Consider the following 25,741-nt stretch of genomic DNA (forward strand, 5'->3'; position numbering starts at 1 on the left):
GTAGGCTAGCAATACACCCAGCGCCATCTTTACTGCTGGCTATTCACTGATAGCTCTCTGGGGGTGTAGGCTAGCTACAAACTCAGGCCATCTTTACTATTGGCTATTACCTGATAGGTCTCGGGACCTGTAGGTTAGTTACATCCCCAGCGCCATCGTTGTTATTGGCCATTCCCTGATAGTTTGGGAAGTGTAGGCTAGTCACACCCCCAGCGCCTTCCTTACTATTGGCTATTCCCTGATAGGACGCAGAAGGTGTAGGCTAGATACCCAGCGCCATCTTTACTATTGGCGATTCCCTGATAGGTTGCAGGAAGTGGAGGGAGTCACGTGGGAGTGCGTCTTGTCCACGGAAGACCTGAGAGTGTGGAGGGTGAGCTGCCTGGTAGTGTGTTTGGTGACATATCAATGTTCCTGTTAGTTGCTGTGTGCCCCATTCATGGTCAGTGTTATTTCCTGAAGTGTGTTTATTTCCATCTCAGCTCCATGTGTCATGTCTGATGTGTGGGAATCATTGAAGGCCACTGCACTGTATCTGGGGGCCACTCATTAATGGCATTATTTAGGACCTGATGTAGCATGTGCTGTATTTGCGCTCCCTCTGTACCCCCCCCCCCCAGTGTATTGGGGATCAATGAAAGAAGAGAAAGCATTGAAATGCATTGAGCAGACAGCTCCCCCCCCTGTGATCTGCTTGGGACAGCTTACCCTGTACAGATACCTAGGGAAACCATGAACAATAGATATGGGAAACCATGGCAACCAGCCAGACAAGAGAGATCATAGTAACCTACAACATGGTACATGGGGAAACCATAGTGACCAGTGAGACTATACATGGGAAAACCATGGAGACCAACTAGATGTGACATGGGAAAACCATGGAGACCAACTAGATGTGACATGGGAAAACCATGGAGACCAACTAGATGTGACACGGGAAAACCATGGAGACCAACTAGATGTGACACGGGAAAACCATGGAGACCAACTAGATGTGACATAGAAAACCGTGGTGACCAACTAGATGTGACATGGGAAAACCATGGTGATCAACTAGATGTGACATAGAAAACCGTGGTGACCAACTAGACGTTGCATAGAAAACCGTGGTGACCAACTAGACGTTGCATAGAAAACCGTGGTGACCAACTAGACGTTGCATAGAAAACCGTGGTGACCAACTAGACGTTGCATGGAAAACCGTGGTGACCAACTAGACGTTGCATGGAAAACCGTGGTGACCAACTAGACATTGCATGGGAAACCGTGGTGACCAACTAGACATTGCATGGGAAACCGTGGTGACCAACTAGACATTGCATGGGAAACCGTGGTGACCAACTAGACATTGCATGGGAAACCGTGGTGGCCAACTAGACATGACATGGGAAACCGTGGTGGCCAACTAGACATGACATGGGAAACCATGGTGGCCAACTAGACATGACATGGGAAACCATGGTGGCCAACTAGATATGACATGGGAAACCATGGTGGCCAACTAGATATGACCTGGGAAACCAAGGTGACCAACTAAACGTGACCTGGGAAACCATGATGACCAACTAAACATGACATGGGAAACCCCATGATGACCAACTAGACGTGACAAGGGAAACCATAGTTGCCAACTAGACATGACATGGAAAACCATGGTGACCAACTAGACATAACATTGGAATCCATAGTGACTGACTAAACATGACATTGGAAATCATGGTGACCAACTAGGCATGGCAACCTGAAAAGTTGTGGGGAAATGTGATGACCAGTGAAATGAGATGAAACGCGGGAAACCATGGTAAGCAGTGAGATGAGATATAGGTAACCATGACTGACGAGGCATGGGAAATGATGGTGACTGACAAGATGATGCATTGGAAAGCTTTTGCGACCAGCGAGACAAGACATTGTCAACCATGATGACCTGTGAGATGAGATATAGGGAACCATAGTGACTGATGGGACAAAACATTGGAAACCATAGCGACCTATGAGACAGAACATAGAAAATCATGGCAGCCAAAAATTCATGGGAAACTTTGGTCACCAACAAGATGAGAAATTGGAAATCATGGCAACCAATAAGACATGCTAAAACATGATCCCTGGCTGGCCAAGACATGAAAACCATGGTGACCAATAAGATGAAACATATGAAGCCATGGTGGCTGGTGAGACAAAACATAGGAAACCATGGCAACCAAAAAGACATGAGAAACCAAGGTGGCCAGTGAGAGAGGACAAAGGAAACTGTAAAGACCAGCAAGACGAGATGTAGGATGCTACAGTGACTGATGAGATGAGACCTGGGAAACCATGGTGACTGGCGAGAAAAGATATGGGAAACCACAGCAACTGATGAGACATGAGAAACCATGGCAACCGACGAGACATGGGAAACAATAGCTTCTGGCAAAAAAAAGACATGGGGACAGATAGTTAACCAACAAAATGAGACCTAGTAAGCCATGGTGAAATGAGACCTAGGAATACCATTGTGACCAGCAGTAGGAGGCATGGAAAGCCATGGTGACAGCTGGCAGGTAAATGAGACCCTTGTTACTTTAGAAGAGGTACTGTACATATTTGAAACGTTCCAGCATAGCTGCTCCTCAGCCACCATAGGTATTCAAATCTACCCCCAATGCACATAGTGGTTTCTCCTCCATCTTGTATGTCATTACAGGTGGTAAGAGCCAGCAGGAGGAACCACTTCGGAAAACAGGTGTCCAACCTTTCTGATTGATCAGATACTTGCAATAGCCAGAGAACAGCATTGCGGCAGCATTTAAAGTGAACCTGTTAGTCAGCATTTAAAAGCAAAAGCCCCATTAAAGCACAGACACCAAAGGCTGTGTTCCATTGCACTTATTGGCCAGAAAATCTTTTCTATATGTTCCTCTGAAACTAATGTCATCCCTCCGCATGGCTGCCTGATAGGAGGAAGCTTCCAGTTACCGTCATTCATCTAGAGATGGAGCAGTGTGTATAATACAGCATGATGCCTTAGTATTACTACATTGTTTTATTATACAGTGTTTATATGGTGGTTTGCTCAGCGCTGTACATTATAGTGGGGGACAGTACATGAGACAATACGGTAACAAAGCAATACACAAGGGGTTTGAGGGCCCTGCTCTTTCGAGCTTACAATCTAGGAGGTTTTAGCTTTGCTTATTTTTATTAACTGATGTGTCTTCACTTTTCCCTCCTGACTCCCCTTCCCTGCCAGATGACTATTCACAACTTGTACGTGTTTGACCGGAATGGCATCTGTCTTCACTACAGCGAGTGGAACCGCCGGAAACAGGCCGGCATATCCAAAGATGAGGTGGAGTCATAGGGGTCTTTGTTTTTTTTTGTCTCTTATGCTGTGATTCTATATCTCCTCCGTCTCCTACCTCTTTATCCCTTATCTCACTCTGTCTCTCCTCCCTCTTCTATCAATGTCCATCTCTTCTCTCAATCTCTGCTCTTGCCCTCTGTCCCTCCTTTCACTCTCTACCTCTGATCTCACTCTCTCTTTTTTCTCTCTGATCACTCTGTCTCTCCTCTCCCTCCTCCCTTTTACTGTCTCTTCTCCCTCTCCTCTCACTCTCTGTCCCGGCTCTCTGCTCCCACTTTCTCACTCATGGTCTTTTGCTGTCTCTTATCTGTCTTTCTCCCACTCTCTCTTTCTCTTCCCTCTCCTATCACTTTGTCCCTCCTCTCACTCTGTCTCTCCTTCCTCTCTTATCACTCTGTCTCTCCTCTCTCTCCTATCAATCTCCATCTCTTCTCTCGATCAGTGTCACTGCTCTCTGTCCCTTCTTCCTCACTGTCTCTTCTGTCTCCTATCATCTCTGCCTCTGCCCTCACTCTCTCTCCGCCCTCGCTCTGTTTCCACCTTCGCCCTCTGTCTCTGCCCTTGCTCTCTGTCTCCCCTCTGCATCTCTTTTTTCTCTGTTTATCCGTTTTAGTCTCAGTCTCTCCTCTCACTGTCTGTCTCTCCTTTTGCTTACTGTCTATTTTCTTTTCCATCTCTCTGTCTCCCCTCTTTGTCCTCCTGCTTTCTGTCTCTTCTCCCTATTCTATTAATCTCTGTACCCCCTCTCAGTCTGCTCTTGCTCTCTTTCCTTTCATGCTATGTGTCTTTCTTGCTTCTTCACTACCTCCCTGTATGTGATCTTGCTCTCTGTCCCTGCCCCCGCGCTCTCTGTCCCTGCCCCCGCGCTCTCTGTCCCTGCCCCCGCTCATCTCTGTCTGTCCTCCTCCCACTTATTGTCTCCTCTCCCTCTTCTGGTAATCCCTGTCTCTCCTCTCAGTCTGTGCTTTCATTCGCTATCTTTCTTTTCACTATATGGGGTTTATTTACTAAAAATGGAGAGTGCAATATCTGGTGCATCTGTGCATGGTAGCCAACCTGCTTCTAACCTCATCTTTTTAAATTAAGGTTTGACCAAAAAAAACCTGGAATCTGATTGGTTTCTATGCAGAGCTGCACCAGATTTTGCACCTTCCAGTTTTAGTAAACCAACCCCTATGACTCTGACTGTCTCCTTGTTGCCTCTTGCTGGCTGTCTGTATCTGCTCCCGCTCTTTTCTTTCTGCTCCTGCTCTTTGTATCTTGCTGGCTCTTCTCTTCCTTCTCTCTCCTTTGTTCTCTCTTTCCTTTGTCTCTGCTCCCACGTTCTCTCTTCATGACTCTTCTTTTCTCCTCTGTGTTTGCTCTTTTTGTATTATTGCCTGTCTCTCCTCCCACTCTCCCTCTACTCTTGCACTCTCTATCCCTTCTTATTTTTCTTGTTGTTTGTCTTTTCTCTGTCTTTCACTTTCTATTTTTGTATGTTCTTTCTTTCTCTACCTTCTCTTTCTGTTTTCTTTCTATTCTCCTCATCTCCTGGACCCATCCTCCCCTCTTCTCTGCACTGAATCCTCTCTAATATCTTTTCTCTTCGTCTTATAGGAGTTCAAGCTCATGTACGGCATGTTGTTTTCCATACGCTCGTTCGTCAGTAAAATGAGCCCGGTGGACATGTATCCTTTACTAAGATCTTTGTTGTAGATGAATCTGCTGGAGAGACAACACGGTTGAGTAGACGGCTCTGGACTGGATGTTTAGAAAGTCCAACATTTTCCATATGGTCTACTGTGCACCTCCTGTGGCCATTGCACACTGCTGTCTACTTTTATGTGTATGTGTAACGGATCCGACCCAGTCTGCTCTTGGGTACGTCCGTTAGGATACCGCTTCCCCGTCTGAACACCGACCACAGACACCACAGCAGACCGTACAAGACTAGACGACACCAGTCTTGAAGTAAACCAGAGGTAGACTAGTTTATTTGAACACAGATACAAGATATATACACTCAAGGGGACAATACCCCCTCCCTGCATAATGACACAGGGCGGGGCAATCTACATTTAGTAACAAGAGACACACCAACAGACAGTCCCATCAGGAGGGCCGGCTGCCGGAGACCCCCCCCCACCAAGCCAATACCCATAAACACATACATCCCTTAAAAGTTTGCTCCCATGCAAGACGCGTAATGGGATGCAACCACATGGCATTAAACAATCAACAACCCCCCACCCCAATATTAGGACAGATCACCCTGTATCCCTAACAGGCACAGGGTGACTTACACATAATAGGGATATGGGGGGCTGAGACAAGTGTCTCCCCACCTCTCCAAAGTGAGCTGAGTTCCATGGGCCCCCCATTCAAAGTGACTCCCATCACAGTATGGTAACAGTGGATAAACGTTTTTTAAAGGATAACTCTACTTTCATATAAAGTACAGTTATCCTTTTTGCTGCGCTCCCTCTGATCAAAAGTAACTCGCCGTCCACTGTCCAAGATGCCTACATACTTCTATCTTACAGCTTAGACCTGCTGCAATCCTCACATCCTGTGGCTGCCATCTTTTTGGCAATGGTCATGCCTGTGCAGTGTTTTTCCATAGACTTCTATGGGGCCATCTCCCTAAACAGAGGCTGTTCACAGCTTGTATGTTCATATCCTCACTGATAGGTAGTAAGGCTCCATGTACACTGCAGCTGATAAACTCACGTTTAGGAGATTTTCTGCATTTATTTTTTCAGCAGCCCCTGAACTCTTCCTAATGTTTTCCTATATGTCCATGTACACCTCGTCGTTTACAGGCAGTTGAGTTTAACTACCTGCCGACCGCAGATAGCCGAATGATGGCTGCACTGCGGCCGGCCAGTTCTGGGTGGACGTCATATGACGTCCTCCCAGAACGCGCTCTCCTGCGCGCCCCAGGGGGCGCGCACCCGGCGATCTCCATGATCGCTGTGTCCTACGGACACAGCTGATCACGTGTTGTGGTAAAAGGCCAATCACAGCGGCCTTTTACCACGTGATCAACGGTGTCCAATGACACGCTGATCAGAGGAAAATGCAAGTGCCGGTTCTCGGCTGCACTTTCCTCACGCTGTCAGATCGAGCGGAAAGTACTGCCGAGAACCGGCAGTTGTCAGAGCGGGGATCGGCACCGATCATCAGGGCACTGATGATCAGTGCCCTGATGATCAGTGCCCAGCAGTGCCACCCGCAAGCTCCGCCCACCTGTGCCCAGCAGTGCACCCACTAGCTCCGCCCACCTGTGCCCAGCAGTGCGCCCACTAGCTCCGCCCACCTGTGCCCAGCAGTGCACCCACCTGTGCCACTCTGCAGTGCCACCCACCTGTGCCCAGAAGTGCCACCCACCTGTGCCCACCAGTGCCACCCACCTGTGCCCACCCACCAGTGCCACCCACCAGTGATGCCAGTCAGTGCCACCAGTCAGTGCCCAGGAGTTGTGCCAGTCAGTGCCGCCAGTCAGTGCCCAGCAGTGATGCCAGTCAGTGCCGTCTATCAGTACCCATCATCAGTGTCACCTATCAGTGCTGCATATTAGTGCCGCCTATCCGTGACACCTCATTAGTACTGCCTATCAGTGCCCTTTAGTGCTGCCTATCAGTGCCCATCAGTGCCGCCTATCAGTGCCCATCAGTGCTGCCTCATCAACGCACATCAGTGAAGGAGAAAAATTACCTGTTTGAAAAATTTTATAATAGAAACAAAGAAACTTTTTTTTTTTTTTTTCAAATTTTTTGGGCTTTTTTTATTTATAGCGCAAAAAGTAAAGCGCCCAGTGGCGATTAAATACCACCAAACAAAAACTCTATTTGTGAGGAAAAAAAATGATCAAAATTTCATATGGGTACAATGTTGCATGACCGCGCAATTGTCAATCAAAGTGCGGCAGCGCTGAAAGCTGAAAATTGGCCTGGTAAATAAGGGGGTATAAGTGCCCGGTAGGCAAGTGGTTAAAGTCGTTTTTTTGAACGCACCAAACTTGCATTCAGGAGTAGATTTTATCAGCGTTTCAAACACCGAATGTTTGTAAACGCAGCTAACCGTGTATATAAGCGTTTGCGGTTGGAAATTTTTTTTAACTCTTCCATTTCCAGATGCTGTCCAGAGCCTTTTTTCATCATGAAAAATGCATGCAAAGCATTTTCCCGGTACTCCAATGGACCCGGTACATCACACTTTGAGGTTTCACATGAAAGAAAATATGTTAGACACGGCTGCAATAATTTCTGCACAGAAATGAGCCGGAACATCCAAACACCACAAAAAAAAAAAAAACACAGCTAATCTCAACACATACTGCTCTCTCTGCTTCTGCTCTCTCTATTTCTCTCAAAATGTCTGAAATAGTTAATTTGTAACTGTTTTTCAGTGCATTCTGGGCATGTTGGAAGGTCTCCTGGAAGGTCTTATCTTTAACCATTTCCCTCCCGGCCTATGGCCGAATGGCGGCCGGCAAAAACCCTCACCTTTCCGGGTGGGCGCCATATCGAACATGCGCAGTTTGCGCACCTGCAGAGCCGCGCAGCGGCGCGATCTGTCTCCGGCCGTGTACCTCGGGCACACCTCGGATGACAGATCTGAGTACCGGCCCTGTTGTGATCAATCACAGCAGGTCACATGACAGTTGCATAAAATGGATGGCTTCATTCATGCCATCCATTGTATACTAGTGTGTCTAGCTGTGAATGGTCACAGTGATCACATGCACAAGCTGGGCCAATCACAGCCCAGCTGTGTCATGTGATTAGCCATGGCCAAATCACAGCTAAGCACAAAAAATAAATCGATGTCATTCAGGTAAATGCTTGCTTATAGCAAAATAATTCTTTGCTATAAGCAAATTGTGTAAAAAAAAAAAAAAAAAAATACTTATCACTTCCCCAAAGTAGTACAATGTTACTATGGTAACATTGTACTACTTTGGTCATAGTGAAATATGAAAAAAATCTTTAAAAAAAGTAAATTAAAAATAATAAAAATTTAAAAAAATTATATATATTTTTTTTCATGCTGTCACCAGTCAGTGTCCCTGATCACTGCCATGCCAGTTATATGATGATGCTGTACTGCACTGCTGACAATATGTAAAAAAAAAAAAAAAAAAAATTGTGAAAAATAATTTTTTTCATTTTCCAAAAAATTTATGACCAAAAAAAATACAACTTCAAAAAACTCGCCATGCCTCTTATGAAGTACTTTGGACTGTCTACTCTGCAAAAAGGGGTTATTTGGGGGGATATCTGTAGTGTCCTGACATTTGGGGGATATCTGTAGTGTCCTGACATTTGGGGGATATCTGTAGTGTCCTGACATTTGGGGGATATCTGTAGTGTCCTGACATTTGGGGGATATCTGTAGTGTCCTGACATTTGGGGGATATCTGTAGTGTCCTGACATTTGGGGGATATCTGTACTGTCCTGACATTTGGGGGATATCTGTACTGTTCTGACATTTGGGGGATATCTGTACCGTCCTAACATTTGGGGGATATCTGTACCGTCCTGACATTTGGGGGATATCTGTACCGTCCTGACATTTGGGGGATATCTGTACCGTTCTGACATTTGGGGGATATCTGTACCGTTCTGACATTTGGGGGATATCTGTACCGTCCTGACATTTGGGGGATATCTGTACCGTCCTGACATTTGGGGGATATCTGTACTGTCCTGACATTTGGGGGATATCTGTACTGTCCTGACATTTGGGGGATATCTGTACCTTCCTGACATTTGGGGGATATCTGTACTGTTCTGACATTTGGGGGATATCTGTACTGTCCTGACATTTGGGGGATATCTGTACCTTCCTGACATTTGGGGGATATCTGTACTGTTCTGACATTCTTGGACCTCAAGAAATTAGATTGGCCGTCAGTACTTCAGGATTGATCAGTATTCAGATCTATACCATAGTTTGTGAACTCTATAACTTTCCTACAAACTAAATAATACATCCTAATTTGGGTTATTTTCACCAAAGACATGTAGCAGAATACATCTCGGCCTAAATTTATGAAGAACAATTATTTATTTGCAACTTTTATAACAGAAACAAAGAAAAACGTGTTTGTTTTTTCAAAATTTTCAGTCTTTTTTTGTTAATTTAGCAAAAAATAAAAACCCTGGCGGTGATTAAATACCACCGAAAGAAAGCTCTAGTTGTGTGAAGAAAATGATAAAATTTTAGTTTGGGTACAATGTTGTATGACAGCGCAATTGTCATTCAAAGTGTGAGAGCGCTGAAATCTGAAAAATGGCCTGGGCAGGAAGGGGGTAAAAGTGCCCGGTATGGAAGAGGTTAAAAATTGCTTCTAAACACAAACGCTCATAAACGCGTTATGCAAACGTGGCTAAACAGACGTTTTTTAACCTTTCGTTTTTTTAGCAGTCGGAAGTGTTTTCCAAACATCCCGTGTACATGGAGCCTAAGAGGGAATCAGACAGCGGCTCCAACCCTTTTCTATTTTATGTAGAGCAAAATAAAAAGTTTAAACAGAAAAAGCATCACTCTACAGCAATACTACATAAGGGAGCAAAATGTATCAGAGGGAAATAGCAGGGTGGAGTGTCTCTACCAGGGGCGGACTGACCATTTGGAAACTCGGGCACAGCCCGAGGGCTCGGGGTCAGTAGGGGGCCCCATGAGATGCCCCTGGTACCTTTTTCATAGGCTTTTTTGAGTTTGGGCAAGAACACAGGGGCCCCATGATCCCCTATTGCCCGGGGGCCCCATAAGCTGTCAGTCCGCCCCTGGTCTCTACCATCTGTCTAACTAAAGTTGTTCAGAAGATTTGCAGTGTGTGCTTTTTCACTCTTCATAGCTGAAGTTTAATCCGCTTAAATTTTGCCTTCCCAGCTCCACCTCCTTCTCTCCGCTCATCAACATGCTAATCACGTTTTTAAACCAAAGCTTTCCCTTTTCATTACATACCTTAATTTAGACCCAATAGGGGTTATTTACTAAAGCTGAAAAATCTGGTGCAGCTCTGAATAGGAACCAATCAGATTCTAGGTTTAACTGTCAAAGCTTAATTGAACAAGTGTAAGTTAGAAGCTGATTGGCTACAGTGCACAGCTGTACCGGATTCTGAGTGCTCCAGTTGGCTAAGATCAAGTGTAGTATCTGTTCTTATCAGTGTCCAGTAGGGGTGCTCCACGGTCATCCTAGGTTTGCGGGGATGACTGTTGTATAGTACCCCCGCTGGTATGATGGGGTTCCTGATGGCTATTACGGGGGGAACAGAAACCGGGAGCCCACGAGTAGTAGCTGGGGCCTGGGAGTAATTCCCCTTTGTAACGTCAGAGGGGCCCAGTACCTCCTGATTTGAGCGGATCTACCTTGGTCTGGCCAGGGGCCGGGAAGGCAGAAAGTCCGCAAACCAGTGCCCCCTGAGTTGTCGCCTCAGGGGTGCCCTGAGTAGCACCTGGGTGTGGGACCCCACAGTGTGAAGATGGCACATGGTCACTGATTTACCACTTTTTCTGCACAGCGCCCTTAGGACCGGGCCTTATGGCTAAGTTCAGGGCAATTTTTGCTACAGGCCTCAGGGCCTGGTCTGTGCACAATTTGGCACGACCACTTTTTTATTTTCTATTTATTTAATTTATTTCACTCCCACGTTTTGTCACTTTTTTTTCTCTTATGTGTGTGTTTTTCTCACAGGATGGAGGGTGTGGGTCCTCGGGCCTGCCCTGAAGTCTAGGGAGAGGATGTGTGGCCTTTTGGTTCCTTCCTCCCCTGTCCCTGGGGGGTTTTCTCTTCGGGAGAGCCCCCTGACCAAGTACTGAGTGGCTGGCTTCGGCTGGCCACAAGGAACGGTGGTCCACCAGGCCTTTTGGCCAGGAGGACCAAATGGGAACCTTGTCCCCGTCAGGAGCTTCGTGCCTCGGGGGATCAGGGTAGAGGTCCAACCCCTTCGGGGGAAGGACAAAGCACACCCCTAAGTGCACTTTTTTGTGTGGTGTTTTGCACTTGCACGTTTTTTGTGAACACTTACGGGTTTTTTGTTTTTTCGCTTTTTCGCGGACTTAACCACTTGAGCTCCAGAGGATTTACCCCCCTTAATGACCAGGCCTCTTTTTGCTACTTGGCGCTGCACTAATTCAACTGATAATTGCGCGGTCATGCAATGCTGCACCCAAACGAAATTTACGTCTTTTTTTCACACAAATAAAGCTTTCTTTCGGTGTAATTTGATCACCTGTGCGCTTTTTATTTTTCACGCTATAAACAAAAAAACGCCAAAAATTTTGAAGAAAAACAATATTTTTTACTTTCAGCTATAAATAATATATAGTAAACTCAAAGTTGGTTATAAATTTAGGCCAAAATGTATTCTGCTACATGGTTTTGGTAAAAAAAATCCCAATAATTGTCTATCGATTGCTTTGTGTGGAAGTTATAGCGTCTACAAACTATGGTATAGATACTGCAATTTACGCCATTTTTCTGCTATACAGCGCTGCGCTAGTTTAACGGACAATTGCGCGGTCATGCAATACGGTACATGCATGAAATTTACATCCTTTTTTCCCCACAAATTGAGCTTTCTTTCAGTGATATTTGATCGCCTGTGCGGTTTTTATTTTTTGCACTATAAAAAAAAAAAAGGCTGACAATTTTGAGGGAAAAAAAACAATATTTTGGACTTTTTGCTATAAAACATGTCCAGTAAAAAAAAAATGCAAAAATCAAATTTAGTCATAAATTTCTGCCAAAATGCATTCTGCAACATGTCTTTGCTAAAAAAAACCCCAATACGTGCAAATTAATTGGTTTACGTGAAAGTTATAGCGTTTACAAATGGCGGGAAAGATACTGGGATTTTTAGGGTTTTTTTTATACTAATAATGGCGGCGATCAGCGAATTATGGCGGCGATCAGTGACTTATGGCAGCGACCAGCGACTTATGGCGGGACTGCGGCGGACATACTGACATTGGGGGGTACTGACTTGGGGTCACTGACATCCCCAAAAACACTAATACAGTGATCAGTGCAAAAAAAAAAAAACTGACACTGTACTAATGGCAATGGGGAGGAAGGGGTTAACTTTATTTAGCAGGGAAGGGTAAGAGGAGTGAGGGGGAGTGTTTTACTAGGGGGCGGGGTGTGTACTGGGCGGGACAAGGCTGATTGAGAAAGTGAAACTATTCTTTCTCGATCAGCTCATCCTCGAGCTGACAAGGAAGTGACAGAAAGCACAGCTACTGCAGCTGTGCTCTCTGTCACCGTTTACCGCCGATCGCCGGGACATAGCCGCTAATGAGCGGCTGTGACTCGGCAACTGACATCTGCGGCGGTGATCCACAGGACAAATAGGGCGGCAGCGCACCTAGCGCGCACCCCCTATTTGTTTACAAAACATACGTTTTAAAACGTGGTTTTGCCTGTGAGTGCCGCCCTGCCGCCGTATATGTACAGTGGCTGGGTGGCATGCGGTTAAAAAAAAAAAAAATCAGTGCATCTCTATGTATTGCAGGCAGATCATGGCTGGTGGGAGGGGTCAGCTGGGCAATGTACATGGCTTCCAGAAAACATTACAGCACCCTGCCTTGGTACTCCTCTGAAGAGTCCTCAGCCCTGATGCAAGCAGAGGGCTGGCTCTTGGGATGAGGTAAAGCATAACTAATCCCTCTTATGCTTTACAGCAAAGGAAGCTGCCATCTTAGCTTGTGTCTGATCTGCAGGTGCCATGATGTTGCACAAGTGATCAGTTATGACACCAGCCACTTGGTAACTTGACAGTTCGGTTGAGGGCAAAAGCAAATGTGACGGTTATCATTCCTGGCATGCCTTGAATTTAACTGTTTTAGGAAACCATTAAAGGGTTTATTTCTGCTTTAAAGTGGTTTAAACCAGAGACATGTAAAAATGAACAAAGGATATACCTCTATAGTGCGTTCTTGTCTCAATCCACAGTACTAAGTGTCATTTCTGTTTGCTGCTTCGTTCCTCTGCTGTCAGCATGAATCACCTCTGACAAGTTTTCCTGACACCAAGAGAAAGGTGATGGGGAGGGAGCTCCAGCAGATTGACAGCCTCAGCTCTGTTCCTGTGAGCTGTGTGAAGGGGGTCTTTCCTCCAATCCGCTCCCAGTGCTCTCCTCAAAGCGTGTATTTTCAGCTCCCCGCTCATTTTTTCTGAACTCTCAGACAAGCTTTATAAATCATGTGAGCTGTGTGAAAAGGGGGTATGTTTCTTCCCTCCAATCAGCCCTCAAAGTTCTCTACTGAGCTCTGCAGAGTGTAAATTCAGCTCTCCTCCCCCTGTTTTCTGAAAGCTCAGACAAGCTGTAAAAATTCTGGACTTTGAAAGGATGTAGAGGACAGACAGCTGCAGATAACCAGGTACAACTTATGTAGGAGGATTTTACCATCTCTGTGTATCACCTGAGGCCATTCACTTCACTGGGTATATGTAAAGGTTTACAATCACTTTATGCAAATATCAAAATGGCTTGATGGGTGGATGTCAGTCTGGAAGAGTGGGCGTTCCTAGGTGGGCTGTGTGTACATGTAGACCACCCCCGGTAACACTGATAGGCCAGGGATAGTCAAGCTGGGAAGGAAAAGGGCTAGGTGATGCTGAAGGAGGCAAATTGAGTCCAGGAGAGCAGTCTGTACATCTGTGCAAGGGAGGGCTGGAGTGTAACCACTTCCCGTCCGGCCCTTGAATATAAACGGCCAGAAGGGGGCAGTGCAGGGGCAGGTTGCCGTTCATAAACGGCACCCCCCATTTCCCAGGGAGCGCGCGGCACCGACATCCGGTGCCCGGAGGACACAACAGAACACCGATCTGTGTGAGGACCCGATCATGTGATCACTGATTGGCCAATCACTGATCGCATGATTAGTAGTAAGCAAGATGTCACTTCTGACATCATTGCTTACTATGTGTGAAATCTGTGAATGATCACAGAGGTCACATGGTACAAGGCCATACACAACAGCCTTGTACCATGTGACAAGCTGTGACCAATCACAGCTCTCACAGTATTTCTCAATGGCTGCAAGAATGCAGCCAGAGAGGAGGAGAAATGATTGCTTTTACAGCCTTTATGGGTGTAAAAGCAGTCAGTGTAAAAAAAAAAAAAATCTTCATTACCCCCCACAAGTAGTACAGTGACACTATGGTGACACTGTACTGCTAGGGTGACAGTATTTTATAAAAAATATCATAAAAAATATAAAAATGTAAAAAAAAATTTTTGAAATTAGAATTTTTAGTTCTAAACTAATTTGGGTTATTTTATTTTTTACTAAAAGATAACTGAATAAATTTTGGCCAAGATTTATGAAGAAAGATTATTTATTTGCAAAATTTTATAAGAAAAACTTTTTTCAAAATTGTTGGACATTTTCATTTATATAGCAAAAAAATAAAAATCCCAGCGGTGAATAAATACCACCAAAATAAAGTTTTATCTGTCTCAAAGAAAAGCTAAACAGTTCATATGGGTACAGTGTTGCATGACCGCGCAATTGTCATTCAAAGTGTGATAGCACTGAAAGCTGAAAATTGGCCTGGACAGGAAGGGGGGGAAAGTGACCGGACTGGAAGGGGGTAAAAGTGTCCTGACTGGAAGGGGGTGAAAGTGTCCTGACTGGAAGGGGGTGAAAGTGTCCTGACTGGAAGGGGGGGAAAGTGTCCTGACTGGAAGGGGGGGAAAGTGTCCTGACTGGAAGGGGGGGAAAGTGTCCTGACTGGAAGGGGGGGAAAGTGTCCTGACTGGAAGGGGGGGAAAGTGTCCTGACTGGAAGGGGGGGAAAGTGTCCTGACTGGAAGGGGGGGAAAGTGTCCTGACTGGAAGGGGGGGAAAGTGTCCTGACTGGAAGGGGGGGAAAGTGTCCTGACTGGAAGGGGGGGAAAGTGTCCGGACTGGAAGGGGGGGAAAGTGTCCGGACTGGAAGGGGGGAAAGCGTCCGGACTGGAAGGGGGGGAAAGCGTCCGGACTGGAAGGGGGGGAAAGCGTCCGGACTGGAAGGGGGTGAAAGCGTCCGGACTGGAAGGGGGTGAAAGCGTCCGGACTGGAAGGGGGTGAAAGCGTCCGGACTGGAAGGGGGGGAAAGCGTCCGGACTGGAAGGGGGGGAAAGCGTCCGGACTGGAAGGGGGGGAAAGCGTCCGGACTGGAAGGGGGGGAAAGCGTCCGGACTGGAAGTGGTTAAGCAAATATCAAAATGACTTGATGGGTGGACGTCAGTCAGGAAGAGTGGGCGTTCCTAGGCAGGCTGTATGTACATGTAGACCACCCTCGGTAACACTCATGTGTGATGCTGAGCCTCCATGATTGAAAGAACTGAAATCCAATTTAAAAAAAAAATGACAGGTCAGGGATAGTCAAGCTGGGAAGGAAAGGCTCGGTGATGGTGAAGGAGGCAAATTGAATCCAGGAGAGCGGTCTGTACATCTGTGCAAGGGAGGGCTGGAGTTTGTTAGGGAAATTAGCATCCCAGAGTCATCCCGGAAAAGGAAGGGCACACAGAAGCATGATCTTCCTTAACTCCTGGCTGCAGGAAAGATGGCTTCCTCTCCTTCCAGACCAGCAAGTACAAGCTGCACTACTACGAGACGCCGAGCGGTCTAAAGATGGTGATGAACACAGATCTGAGTGTAGCCAATGCACGGGATGTCCTGCACCAGATCTACAGCACGGTGAGAGCACTTTAACTACTGAGGGGGCATAAAGAATACCCAAATGGGTATGGAAGGGGTTATGCAGAAACACAGCAAATAATTAAACATTCTTGTCTTTTATACAGTGGGGATCGAAAGTTTGGGCACCCCAGCTAAAAATTTGTATTAATGTGCATAAAGAAGCCAAGGAAAGATGGAAAAATCTCCAAAAGGCATCAAATTACAGATTAGACATTCTTATATGTCAACAAAAGTTAGATTTTATTTCCATCATTTACACTTTCAAAATAACAGAAAACAAAAAATGGCGTCTGCAAAAGTTTGGGCACCCTGCAGAATTTATAGCATGCACTGCCCCCTTTGCAAAGCTGAGACCTGCCAGTGTCATGGATTGTTCTCAATCATCGTCTGGGAAGACCAGGTGATGTCAATCTCAAAGGTTTTAAATGCCCAGACTCATCTGACCTTGCCCCAACAATCAGCACCATGGGTTCTTCTTAGCAGTTGTCTAGAAAACTGAAACTGAAAATAGTTGACGCTCACAAAGCTGGAGAAGGCTATAAGAAGATAGCAAAGTGTTTTCAGATGTCAATATCCTCTGTTCGGAATGTAATTAAGAAATGGCAGTCATCAGGAACAGTGGAAGTTAAAGCAAGATCTGGAAGACCAAGAAAAATATCAGACAGAACAGCTCGCAGGATTGTGAGAAAAACAATTCAAAACCCACGTTTGACTGCACGATCCCTCCAGAAAGATCTGGCAGACACTGGAGTTGTGGTACACTATTCCACTATAAAGAGATATTTGTACAAATATGGTCTTCATGGAAGAGTCATCAGAAGAAAACCCTCTTCTACATCCTCACCACAAAAATCATCATTTGAACTTTGCAAATGAACATATAGACAAGCCTGATGCATTTTGGAAACATGTTCTGTGGACCGATGAGGTTAAAATTGAACTTTTTGGCCGGAATGAGCAAAGGTACGTTTGGAGAAGAAGAGGCACAGAATTTAATGAAAAGAACCTCTGTCCAACTGTTAAGCATGGGGTTGGATCAATCATGCTTTGGGGTTGCGTTGCAGCCAGTGGCACAGGGAACATCTCACGAGTAGAAGGAAAAATGGATTCAATAAAATTTCAGCAAATTTTGGATGGTAACATGATGCCATCTGTGAAAAAGCTGAAGTTAAAGAGAGGATGGCTTCTACAAATGGATAATGATCCTAAACACACCTCGAAATCCACGGGGGATTACATCAAGAGGTGTAAACTGAAGGTTTTGCCATGGCCTTCACAATCTCCTGACCTCAACATAATTGAAAATCTATGGATAGACCTTAAAAGAGCCGTGCGTGACAGACAGCCCAGAAATCTCAAAGAACTGGAAGACTTTTGTAAGGAAGAATGGGCAAAGATACCTCAAACAAGAACTGAAAGACTCTTGGCTGGCTACAAAAAGCGTTTACAAGCTGTGATACTTGCCAAAGGGGGCAGTACAAGATATTAACTCTGCAGGGTGCCCAAACTTTTGCAGACGCCATTTTTTTGTTTTCTGTTATTTTGAAAGTGTAAATGATGGAAATAAAATCTAACTTTTGTTGACAAATTATAAGAATGACTAATCTGTAATTTGATGCCTTTTGGAGATTTTTCCATCTTTCCTTGGCTTCGTTATGCACATTAATACAAATTTTTAGCTGGGGTGCCCAAACTTTCGATCCCCACTGTATGCAGCCAAAAAATATCCACAAAAAAGGGTCTGCAATACACACCGGTAAAGTGCACAAGTCATTACAATGTACTGTATAAACAAGTGCAGCGCTAAAGGTACTAAAATGAAACAATAAAGTGCATCACATAAAAGATGTATTAATATATGCCAAAATGGAACAATAAAGCGCATCATGTAAGAGTGCAGAAAATGATCCTTAAATCACATGATAAAATAGAACAATTAATGCATTAAAAACTGAGTAATGTGGAACTGCAAAGCGCATCATATAAAAGTGTAAAAAAACAATCAAGAGGAAATACTTCAATAAATAAAAATTATAAAGTGCCTCATAAAAACATAGGTAATGTGATAATGTCCGTAGTATTGCGCAATATCATATGCAATACAAATAAAAAGTAGTAAATGAATAACAGAATATTACGGGTAATAAAAATTAATATTGTCTATTATTGGATCATTTTCTGCCCTCTTACACAATGCACTTTATTGTTCCGTTTTGGCATATAATGATACGTCTCTTATGTGATGCATTTTGTTTCATTTTAGTACCTTTAGCGCTGCACTTGTTTACATATTCAATTTTGGGGATTGTTACCTGCCTATTGTGCAAGCTGCTTCCCATTATTGCCCAGTGCTCACCTTTTCTACTATTTGCCATTACAATGTACTGTTTGGTGTTCTCAGCGGGTGTTTATGGGGATGTATTGTCTCTGCATGTATGTTCTATTAGAATGGTAAAGCCGAGGTTCAGTCTGTAGAGAAAAGAATACAAATATTGAAGCTGATGATTTTTAGTAAATGACCACTTACCTGTCCTAGGATCCAGCGCTGTCCTCACCTTGGGCTAGTTCTCCACTAGCCTCCAGATTCCTGGCGCCATCATCCTATCCGTGGCCAGCTGGCTGTGTGGCTTTCAGTTTCAAAGCCGGGTGCCCACTGCGCTGCGCTTTGTGAATGGGTCCCGCACCTGCCATGTGTCCCAGAAGACGGCGGTGAGGGAGGGGGGAAGGAAAAGTTCCACACTGATCGCCTAGGCGATCCAAATGGATGTGGGAGCGGGTACCTGTCAAAATTATGTATCCGCTCCTTCTCCCCCTCCCCTTCTCCCCTCCTCTCCTCCCCCTCCCCTCCTCCCCCTCCTCTCCTCCCCCTCCTCTCCTCCCCTCCCCCTCCTCTCCTCCCCCTCCTCTCCTCCCCCTCCTCTTCTCCCCCTCCTCTTCTCCCCCTCCTCTTCTCCCCCTCCTCTTCTCCCCCTCCTCTCCTCCCCCTCCCCTTCTCCCCCTCCTCTCCTCCCCCTCCTCTCCTCTCCCCCTCCTCTCCTCTCCTCCCTCTCCTCCCCCTCCTCTCCTCCCCCTCACCCTCCTCTCCTCCTCCTCACCCTCCTCTTCTCCTCCTCACCCTCCTCTCCTCCTCCTCACCCTCCTCTCCTCCTCCTCACCCTCCTCTCCTCCTCCTCACCCTCCTCTCCTCCTCCTCACCCTCCTCTCCCTCCCCTTCCCCTCCTCTCCTCCAAAATTGTATGCCAGGTTAGGCAGAGGAGGGGGGGTGGGGGGGGAGAATGTCTTAAAGCAGAACTTCCCCTTTTGGGTGGAGCTCTACTTAAATATTCCTTTCTTCCTCACTGAGAGACTCCAGCAGTAATCTGCTGTCGGATTTTACTCCCCCGCACCTTCTCCCCCTCCCGCCCTCCCCTGCCCCTACCCCTGCCCCTCCCGCCCTCCCATGCCCCTCCTCCCCTGCCCCTCCCCTGCCCCTCCCGTCCTCCCCTGCCCCTCCCGTCCTCCCCTGCCCCTCCCGTCCTCTCCTGCCCCTCCCCTCCCTCCCCCTCCCTTCCTCCCCCTCCCCTCCCTCCACCGCCCCTCCCTCCACAGTCCCTCCACCGTGCCTCCCTTCCTCCACCTCTTCTTCTCCCTTCCTCCCCCTTCTCCCTTCCTCCTCCCTCTCCCCCTACCCTCCTCCCCCTTCTCCAAAATTGCATGCCAGGTTAGGCAGAGGAGGGGGGGGAGGATGTCTCAAAGCAGAACTTCCCCTTTTGGGTGGAGCTCTGCTTTAATATTTCTTTCTTGTTCACTGAGGGACTCCGGCAGTCATCTGCTGTCGGATTTTACTGCCTCCTACTGGAGGATTGGACACTAGCAAGCAAAAAAGTTTTCAGGATAACCAGGAAGGGGGTCCAGGCTTCATCTGGTAACCAGGAAGGGGGTCCAGGCTTCATCTGGTGTCTGATTCAGGTGTTGGCCCTTTGGGTGGCTGTTGAGCAGCAGGCAGTTCCCAGTTTTTTCTGTTTTTTTGTTGTGTATTGTGTCTGAAGGCATATTTGCTGTTGCCCACCACTCGGTTGGGACTGCTTTTGGATGCCCCAAGACTTCTTCGTATAAATAGATGAGATGTAATATCAGATGTTTGCACTTAGCATAAATTCTTTCTTTGGGAAGGACACAGTGCTTGTAGCTTTTCCAGCAAGGTAGCGTGGCCGAGCGGTCTAAGGCGCTGGATTTAGGCTCCAGTCTCTCTGGAGGCGTGGGTTCGAATCCCACCGCTGCCAGTTTCCTTTTTGGGCCATACAGTGGCAAAAAATACTTTTGCAGCACTGGGGTCATTGGTTCCAACCACTGCACTATCTGCATGTTCTCCTTGTGCTTTGGTGGGGTTTCTTCTGGCTATTGTGACCTGTCAAAGCTTCCTGACCAGCGTTCCTTCATTCACAAGATTTCTGTGCCAAACAGAACTCCATACGGCTACACACCATAGCACTGAATAGGTGGTACATTGTGGGGCAGATTTGTGTACCCCAGAGAGCACATGTGTATACAATGCGCCAGACCCCCCTTGTGTGCATACGATGCACCAGACCCTCCGTGTGCTTAAAATGCACCAAACCCTCCATGTGTAAACGATGCGCCAGACCGCCCCTGTGTGCGTACGATGCGCCAGACCGCCCCTGTGTGCGTACGATGCGCCAGACCGCCCCTGTGTGCGTACGATGCGCCAGACCGCCCCTGTGTGCGTACGATGCGCCAGACCGCCCCTGTGTGCGTACGATGCGCCAGACCGCCCCTGTGTGCGTACGATGCGCCAGACCGCCCCTGTGTGCGTACGATGCGCCAGACCGCCCCTGTGTGCGTACGATGCGCCAGACCGCCCCTGTGTGCGTACGATGCGCCAGACCGCCCCTGTGTGCGTACGATGCGCCAGACCGCCCCTGTGTGCGTACGATGCGCCAGACCGCCCCTGTGTGCGTACGATGCGCCAGACCGCCCCTGTGTGCGTACGATGCGCCAGACCGCCCCTGTGTGCGTACGATGCGCCAGACCGCCCCTGTGTGCGTACGATGCGCCAGACCGCCCCTGTGTGCGTACGATGCGCCAGACCGCCCCTGTGTGCGTACGATGCGCCAGACCGCCCCGTGTGTGCGTACGATGCGCCAGACCGCCCCGTGTGTGCGTACGATGCGCCAGACCGCCCCGTGTGTGCGTACGATGCGCCAGACCGCCCCGTGTGTGCGTACGATGCGCCAGACCGCCCCGTGTGTGCGTACGATGCGCCAGACCGCCCCGTGTGTGCGTACGATGCGCCAGACCGCCCCGTGTGTGCGTACGATGCGCCAGACCGCCCCGTGTGTGCGTACGATGCGCCAGACCGCCCCGTGTGTGCGTACGATGCGCCAGACCGCCCCTGTGTGCGTACGATGCGCCAGACCGCCCCTGTGTGCGTACGATGCGCCAGACCGCCCCTGTGTGCGTACGATGCGCCAGACCGCCCCTGTGTGCGTACGATGCGCCAGACCGCCCCTGTGTGCGTACGATGCGCCAGACCGCCCAGTGTGTGCGTACGATGCGCCAGACCGCCCAGTGTGTGCGTACGATGCGCCAGACCGCCCCGTGTGTGCGTACGATGCGCCAGACCGCCCCGTGTGTGCGTACGATGCGCCAGACCGCCCCGTGTGTGCGTACGATGCGCCAGACCGCCCCGTGTGTGCGTACGATGCGCCAGACCGCCCCGTGTGTGCGTACGATGCGCCAGACCGCCCCGTGTGTGCGTACGATGCGCCAGACCGCCCCCGTGTGCGTACGATGCGCCAGACCGCCCTGTGTGTGTACATTGGATATCCCAAGACTTCTCGTTTGCCTAAATGGATGAGAAGTAATATTAGATATTTGCACTTACATCAATTCCTTCTTTGGGAAGGACACAGTGTTTGTAGATTTTTCAGCAAGGTAGCGTGGCCGAGCGGTCTAAGGCGCTGGATTTAGGCTCCAGTCTCTCTGGAGGCGTGGGTTCAAATCCCACCGCTTGCATGGTTTTTTTGGGGGGGGCATATTGTGGCAAAAGACTCCTTGTGTGCGTATGATGCGCCAGACCCCCCCCCTGTGTGCGTAGGATGCGCCAGACCCCCCCCTGTGTGCGTAGGATGCGCCAGACCCCCCCCCCCCCCCTGTGTGCGTAGGATGCGCCAGCCCCCCCCCCCTGTGTGCGTAGGATGCGCCAGCCCCCCCCCCCCCTGTGTGCGTAGGATGCGCCAGACCCCCCCCCCCCGTGTGCGTAGGATGCGCCAGCCCCCCCCCCGTGTGCGTAGGATGCGCCAGCCCCCCCCCCCGTGTGCGTACGATGCGCCAGCCCCCCCCCCCCCCCGTGTGCGTACGATGCGCCAGCCCCCCCCCCCCCCCCCCGTGTGCGTAGGATGCGCCAGACCCCCCCCGTGTGCGTACGATGCACCAGACTCCTCATGTGGCTGAACACTAATGTCTAAAGAATATGTAAAGCCAACATTTCCTACTCCTGGTATGTGCCTGCTGTACTTGTATGAAATCCTGATCTTTGTATTGCTTCCTTTGTGTGAAATCCGTGATGTTCTTGCCATTCCCTCTGCTTTCCTTTTAAAAGATGACCATACTAGGCATGAGCACAGCATGGTCAGTTCTCTAGCTGTGATGGGAACTTAGCCAGCTCTCCTCCAATGATCAGACTTGTCCTGGCACACACACCCTGCACAGTCATTCACTGGGAAGATCAGTGTACTGCTGTTTCTCCTCTCCCACCTCTCTATGAACAGGGGGATGTGATCACTTATAAAAAAAAAAGGTGTTGATAATGTCTTTAATATCTATACACAAATGCTTTCACTTCTGTTTTAAACTGAATGGGTTGTTTTACAAGGCGAGGATTTACACATAGTTTAAAGTGTTACTAAACCCACAACAGTACAATCAGTCTGTAGATGCAGGAAAGCATGCTTGTTATACTCACTGTGGAACCTAAGGGGTTAATCCTCTGCATTGTGTAAAAAGGCTGTCTGATCCTGTCTTCTCTGATCCTCCCCTTCTTCCAGTGTCCCCATCTTGTCCCCTGATGAGACTTATCGTATGGAGTCACTCTGCACATGCTCAGTTTGGTGTGTATTGCTAGTGAGGTTTTTTTGTTTTTTTTTTGGGAGAGTGCATGTGATCAGCACAAGGCCAATCTGCACTGCTCAGACAGAGGTCAGGGATTCTGCATCCTCCTAAAGCAAAATGAAAACTCCTCCTACAAGTTTTAATCAGTGCTCTGCTGGACACTGATAGAAGTCACAAGACTGCTCTAACTGCTGATGAGAAAAGGAATTTAGTAGTTTATATTTACTAAAATAATTATATTTTCATGTTGTGTGTGCTGTGGGAGAGCAGATATAGTGAATGCAGGGTCCGTGGAGACCGAATATAAGGAATGCGGGGTCCGGGGAGAGCGGTTATAGTGACTGCAGGGTCCGGGGAGACCAGATATAGTGAATGCAGGGTCCGGGGAGACCGGATATAGTGAATGCAGGGCCCGGGGAGACCAGATATAGTGAATGCAGGGTCCGGGGAGATCAGATATAGTGAATGCAGGGTCCGGGGAGAGCGGATATAGTGAATGCAGGGTCCGGGGAGAGCAGATATAGTGAATGCAGGGTCCGGGGAGAGCGGATATAGTGAATGCGGGGTCCGGGGAGAGCGGATATAGTGAATGCAGGGTCCGGGGAGAGCGGATATAGTGAATGCAGGGTCCGGGGAGAGCAGATATAGTGAATGCAGGGTCCGGGGAGAGCGGATATAGTGAATGCGGGGTCCGGGGAGAGCGGATATAGTGAATGCAGGGTCCGGGGAGACCAGATATAGTGAATGCAGGGTCCGGGGAGACCAGATATAGTGAATGCAGGGTCCGGGGAGAACAGATATAGTGAATCTTGATACCAAGCCAAGGTCAGGTAGACCAAGAGAGATTGCAGCCACAACGGACAGCAGAATTGTTCAGGATACAAAGGGAAACCCATAGGTAACCACAAGAAAAATCCTGGCTGCTCTGGAAAAAGGCAGTGTGGTTGTTTTGAAGGAGCAGAATATGATGACACTTGTCATCAACCCCCCTGTGTTGGATCATTGGTCCAGGTCTCTTGCGTGCTGCAACCACAGTGATAGTTGTGAAACACATCATAATAATAATAATGGGAATATTCTTTACATTTTGTATACTTTACATATATTCTTTACTTGTCACACAACCTGACCGGCTAAAAAGAATAATCATTTGTATACAGCTGCATCAGACATGATGACGTCGCTTTCTCTTTGTCTTTGTCGCAGATTTACGTGGAATACGTGGTGAAAAATGCCCTGTGTGCCCTCAACGAGCCCATCCAAAGCGAACTTTTCAAGAGCAAACTAGACATGTTCATCCGCAGTCTGCCGTACTTCTCTGCTCGTGCTGGTTAGGGATGACCGGCGGTCCCCGTTTCATTCTTCCTGACCACTTCCTTCAACACATAGGATCTGATCTGCAGCACGTGGATGTGTCCGAAAACCTGCAGCACGTCAGACTGTGAAGAACTATAACTCCCAGCATGCCACATTGGGCTTTTTAGGCACTGTCATTCCTTATCTGTCAATGGATCTGAATGGTCCTTGCTTTTTTCCTCCCATTATACCACCCGTATGTTTGTTCTTGACAAGGCTCCTTCCAGCTATTACATCCAATGGAGGATATAGATGTTATGTACTGAATAGGGTGATCTGATCACATGTGTACTTAGAGATGCCTGTCAACACCTTGAGCACTCTACAAAAGTACCACTGACCCCCTGAAATCCTGAGCACCCTAAATGGCCACTTCTACACATTGGAGTCGGTTGCGCCCCCTCTTGCCTGCCCTGCCTCCCTGGTAACAGGTATGAACAGCCTCAGTGACCAATAGGAAGGCACAGGAGGCAAGAAGTAGTGAGCCGGCCATTGAAAGTATGAACAGCGGTGTCCCTAGGGGGGTGCGGGCCGCACCGGGTGACACCATCACAGGGGGTGCAGGAGCAGGATGCCAGCAGAGCTTCTGGGCTCTGTGAAGGTTCTGGCCAGTTATTGGGGTGATCCCGGATTCCCGTCACAGTGACAGCTGCCCCCGGTGTAGCGGTACAATGAGTATCCCCCGAAGAAATGTGGCGGTTTTATCTGATCTCTGAGTTTAGCACAGAGCTGCCACAGTTAACCCCTTAGAGGCTGCAAACAGCTGATCCCGCGGATCACTACGGGTTGAAAGATCAGTTAACCCCGTATAGGTTCAACCAATATGGGGGTTAACTGATCTTGCAACCCGTAGTGATCCGCGGGATCAGCTTCAGTGGTTTGCAGCCTCTAATGCAGGCCATAGACGGGTCGAAAACCGGACGTTTTTTTTTTTTTTAAAACGTAAAATCGGGCGTTCAATAGGCCGACGTTACCATCAACGGTAAAAAAAAATCGGCTGATTTTCGTTCCGTCTACGGCCGGCATTTAATTACTTTTGTCCCTGCAGAGAGCTCCGCTATTAGATTTGATATTATTATTATACAGGATTTATAGAGCGCCGAACGTTTGCTCAGCACTTTACAAGATGATGGGAGACAATACAGCAACAATACAGATTCAATACAAGAGGGATTCAAGGGCACCACTATTATATTTGACATGACAAAGTATTGTGGTTGCAACAATGTATCCATTT

At 47.8% G+C, this 25,741-nt stretch overlaps 1 protein-coding gene and 2 non-coding genes across 4 annotated transcripts; all 3 read left to right on the forward strand.

Moving 5' to 3' along the window:
- Positions 1 to 305: 305 nt before the first annotated feature.
- Positions 306 to 24,753, forward strand: TRAPPC1 (trafficking protein particle complex subunit 1). 2 transcript variants are annotated; one of them, XM_089661602.1, is made up of 5 exons: positions 306 to 373; positions 3,239 to 3,337; positions 4,952 to 5,022; positions 15,897 to 16,035; positions 24,355 to 24,753. In XM_089661602.1, the coding sequence occupies exons 2-5, from the start codon at positions 3,239 to 3,241 to the stop codon at positions 24,481 to 24,483; spliced, it is 438 nt and encodes a 145-aa protein (XP_089517728.1). In that variant the 5' UTR covers positions 306 to 373; the 3' UTR covers positions 24,484 to 24,753. The 2 variants fall into 2 exon arrangements, with proteins under 2 accessions (XP_089517728.1, XP_089517727.1); XM_089661601.1 differs by having other exon boundaries at positions 339 to 442.
- On the forward strand, positions 20,219 to 20,300 carry TRNAL-UAG (transfer RNA leucine (anticodon UAG)). The gene has a single exon. It is a non-coding gene; the product is annotated as a tRNA-Leu (tRNA).
- TRNAL-UAG (transfer RNA leucine (anticodon UAG)) lies at positions 21,968 to 22,053 on the forward strand. The gene has a single exon. It is a non-coding gene; the product is annotated as a tRNA-Leu (tRNA).
- Positions 24,754 to 25,741: the final 988 nt, after the last annotated feature.

This window comes from Staurois parvus, unplaced genomic scaffold (genome assembly GCF_062004578.1).
Source record: "Staurois parvus isolate SC_StPar_1 unplaced genomic scaffold, SC_StPar_1.0 ptg001352l, whole genome shotgun sequence".
NCBI classification, from domain to species: Eukaryota; Metazoa; Chordata; class Amphibia; order Anura; family Ranidae; genus Staurois; species Staurois parvus.

Coding starts and splice junctions, on each gene's coding strand:
- TRAPPC1 (XM_089661601.1), top strand. Junction 5,023..15,896: donor AAAATGAGCCCGGTGGACAT/GTATCCTTTACT, acceptor TCCTGGCTGCAG/GAAAGATGGCTTCCTCTCCT. Junction 16,036..24,354: donor TGCACCAGATCTACAGCACG/GTGAGAGCACTT, acceptor TCTTTGTCGCAG/ATTTACGTGGAATACGTGGT.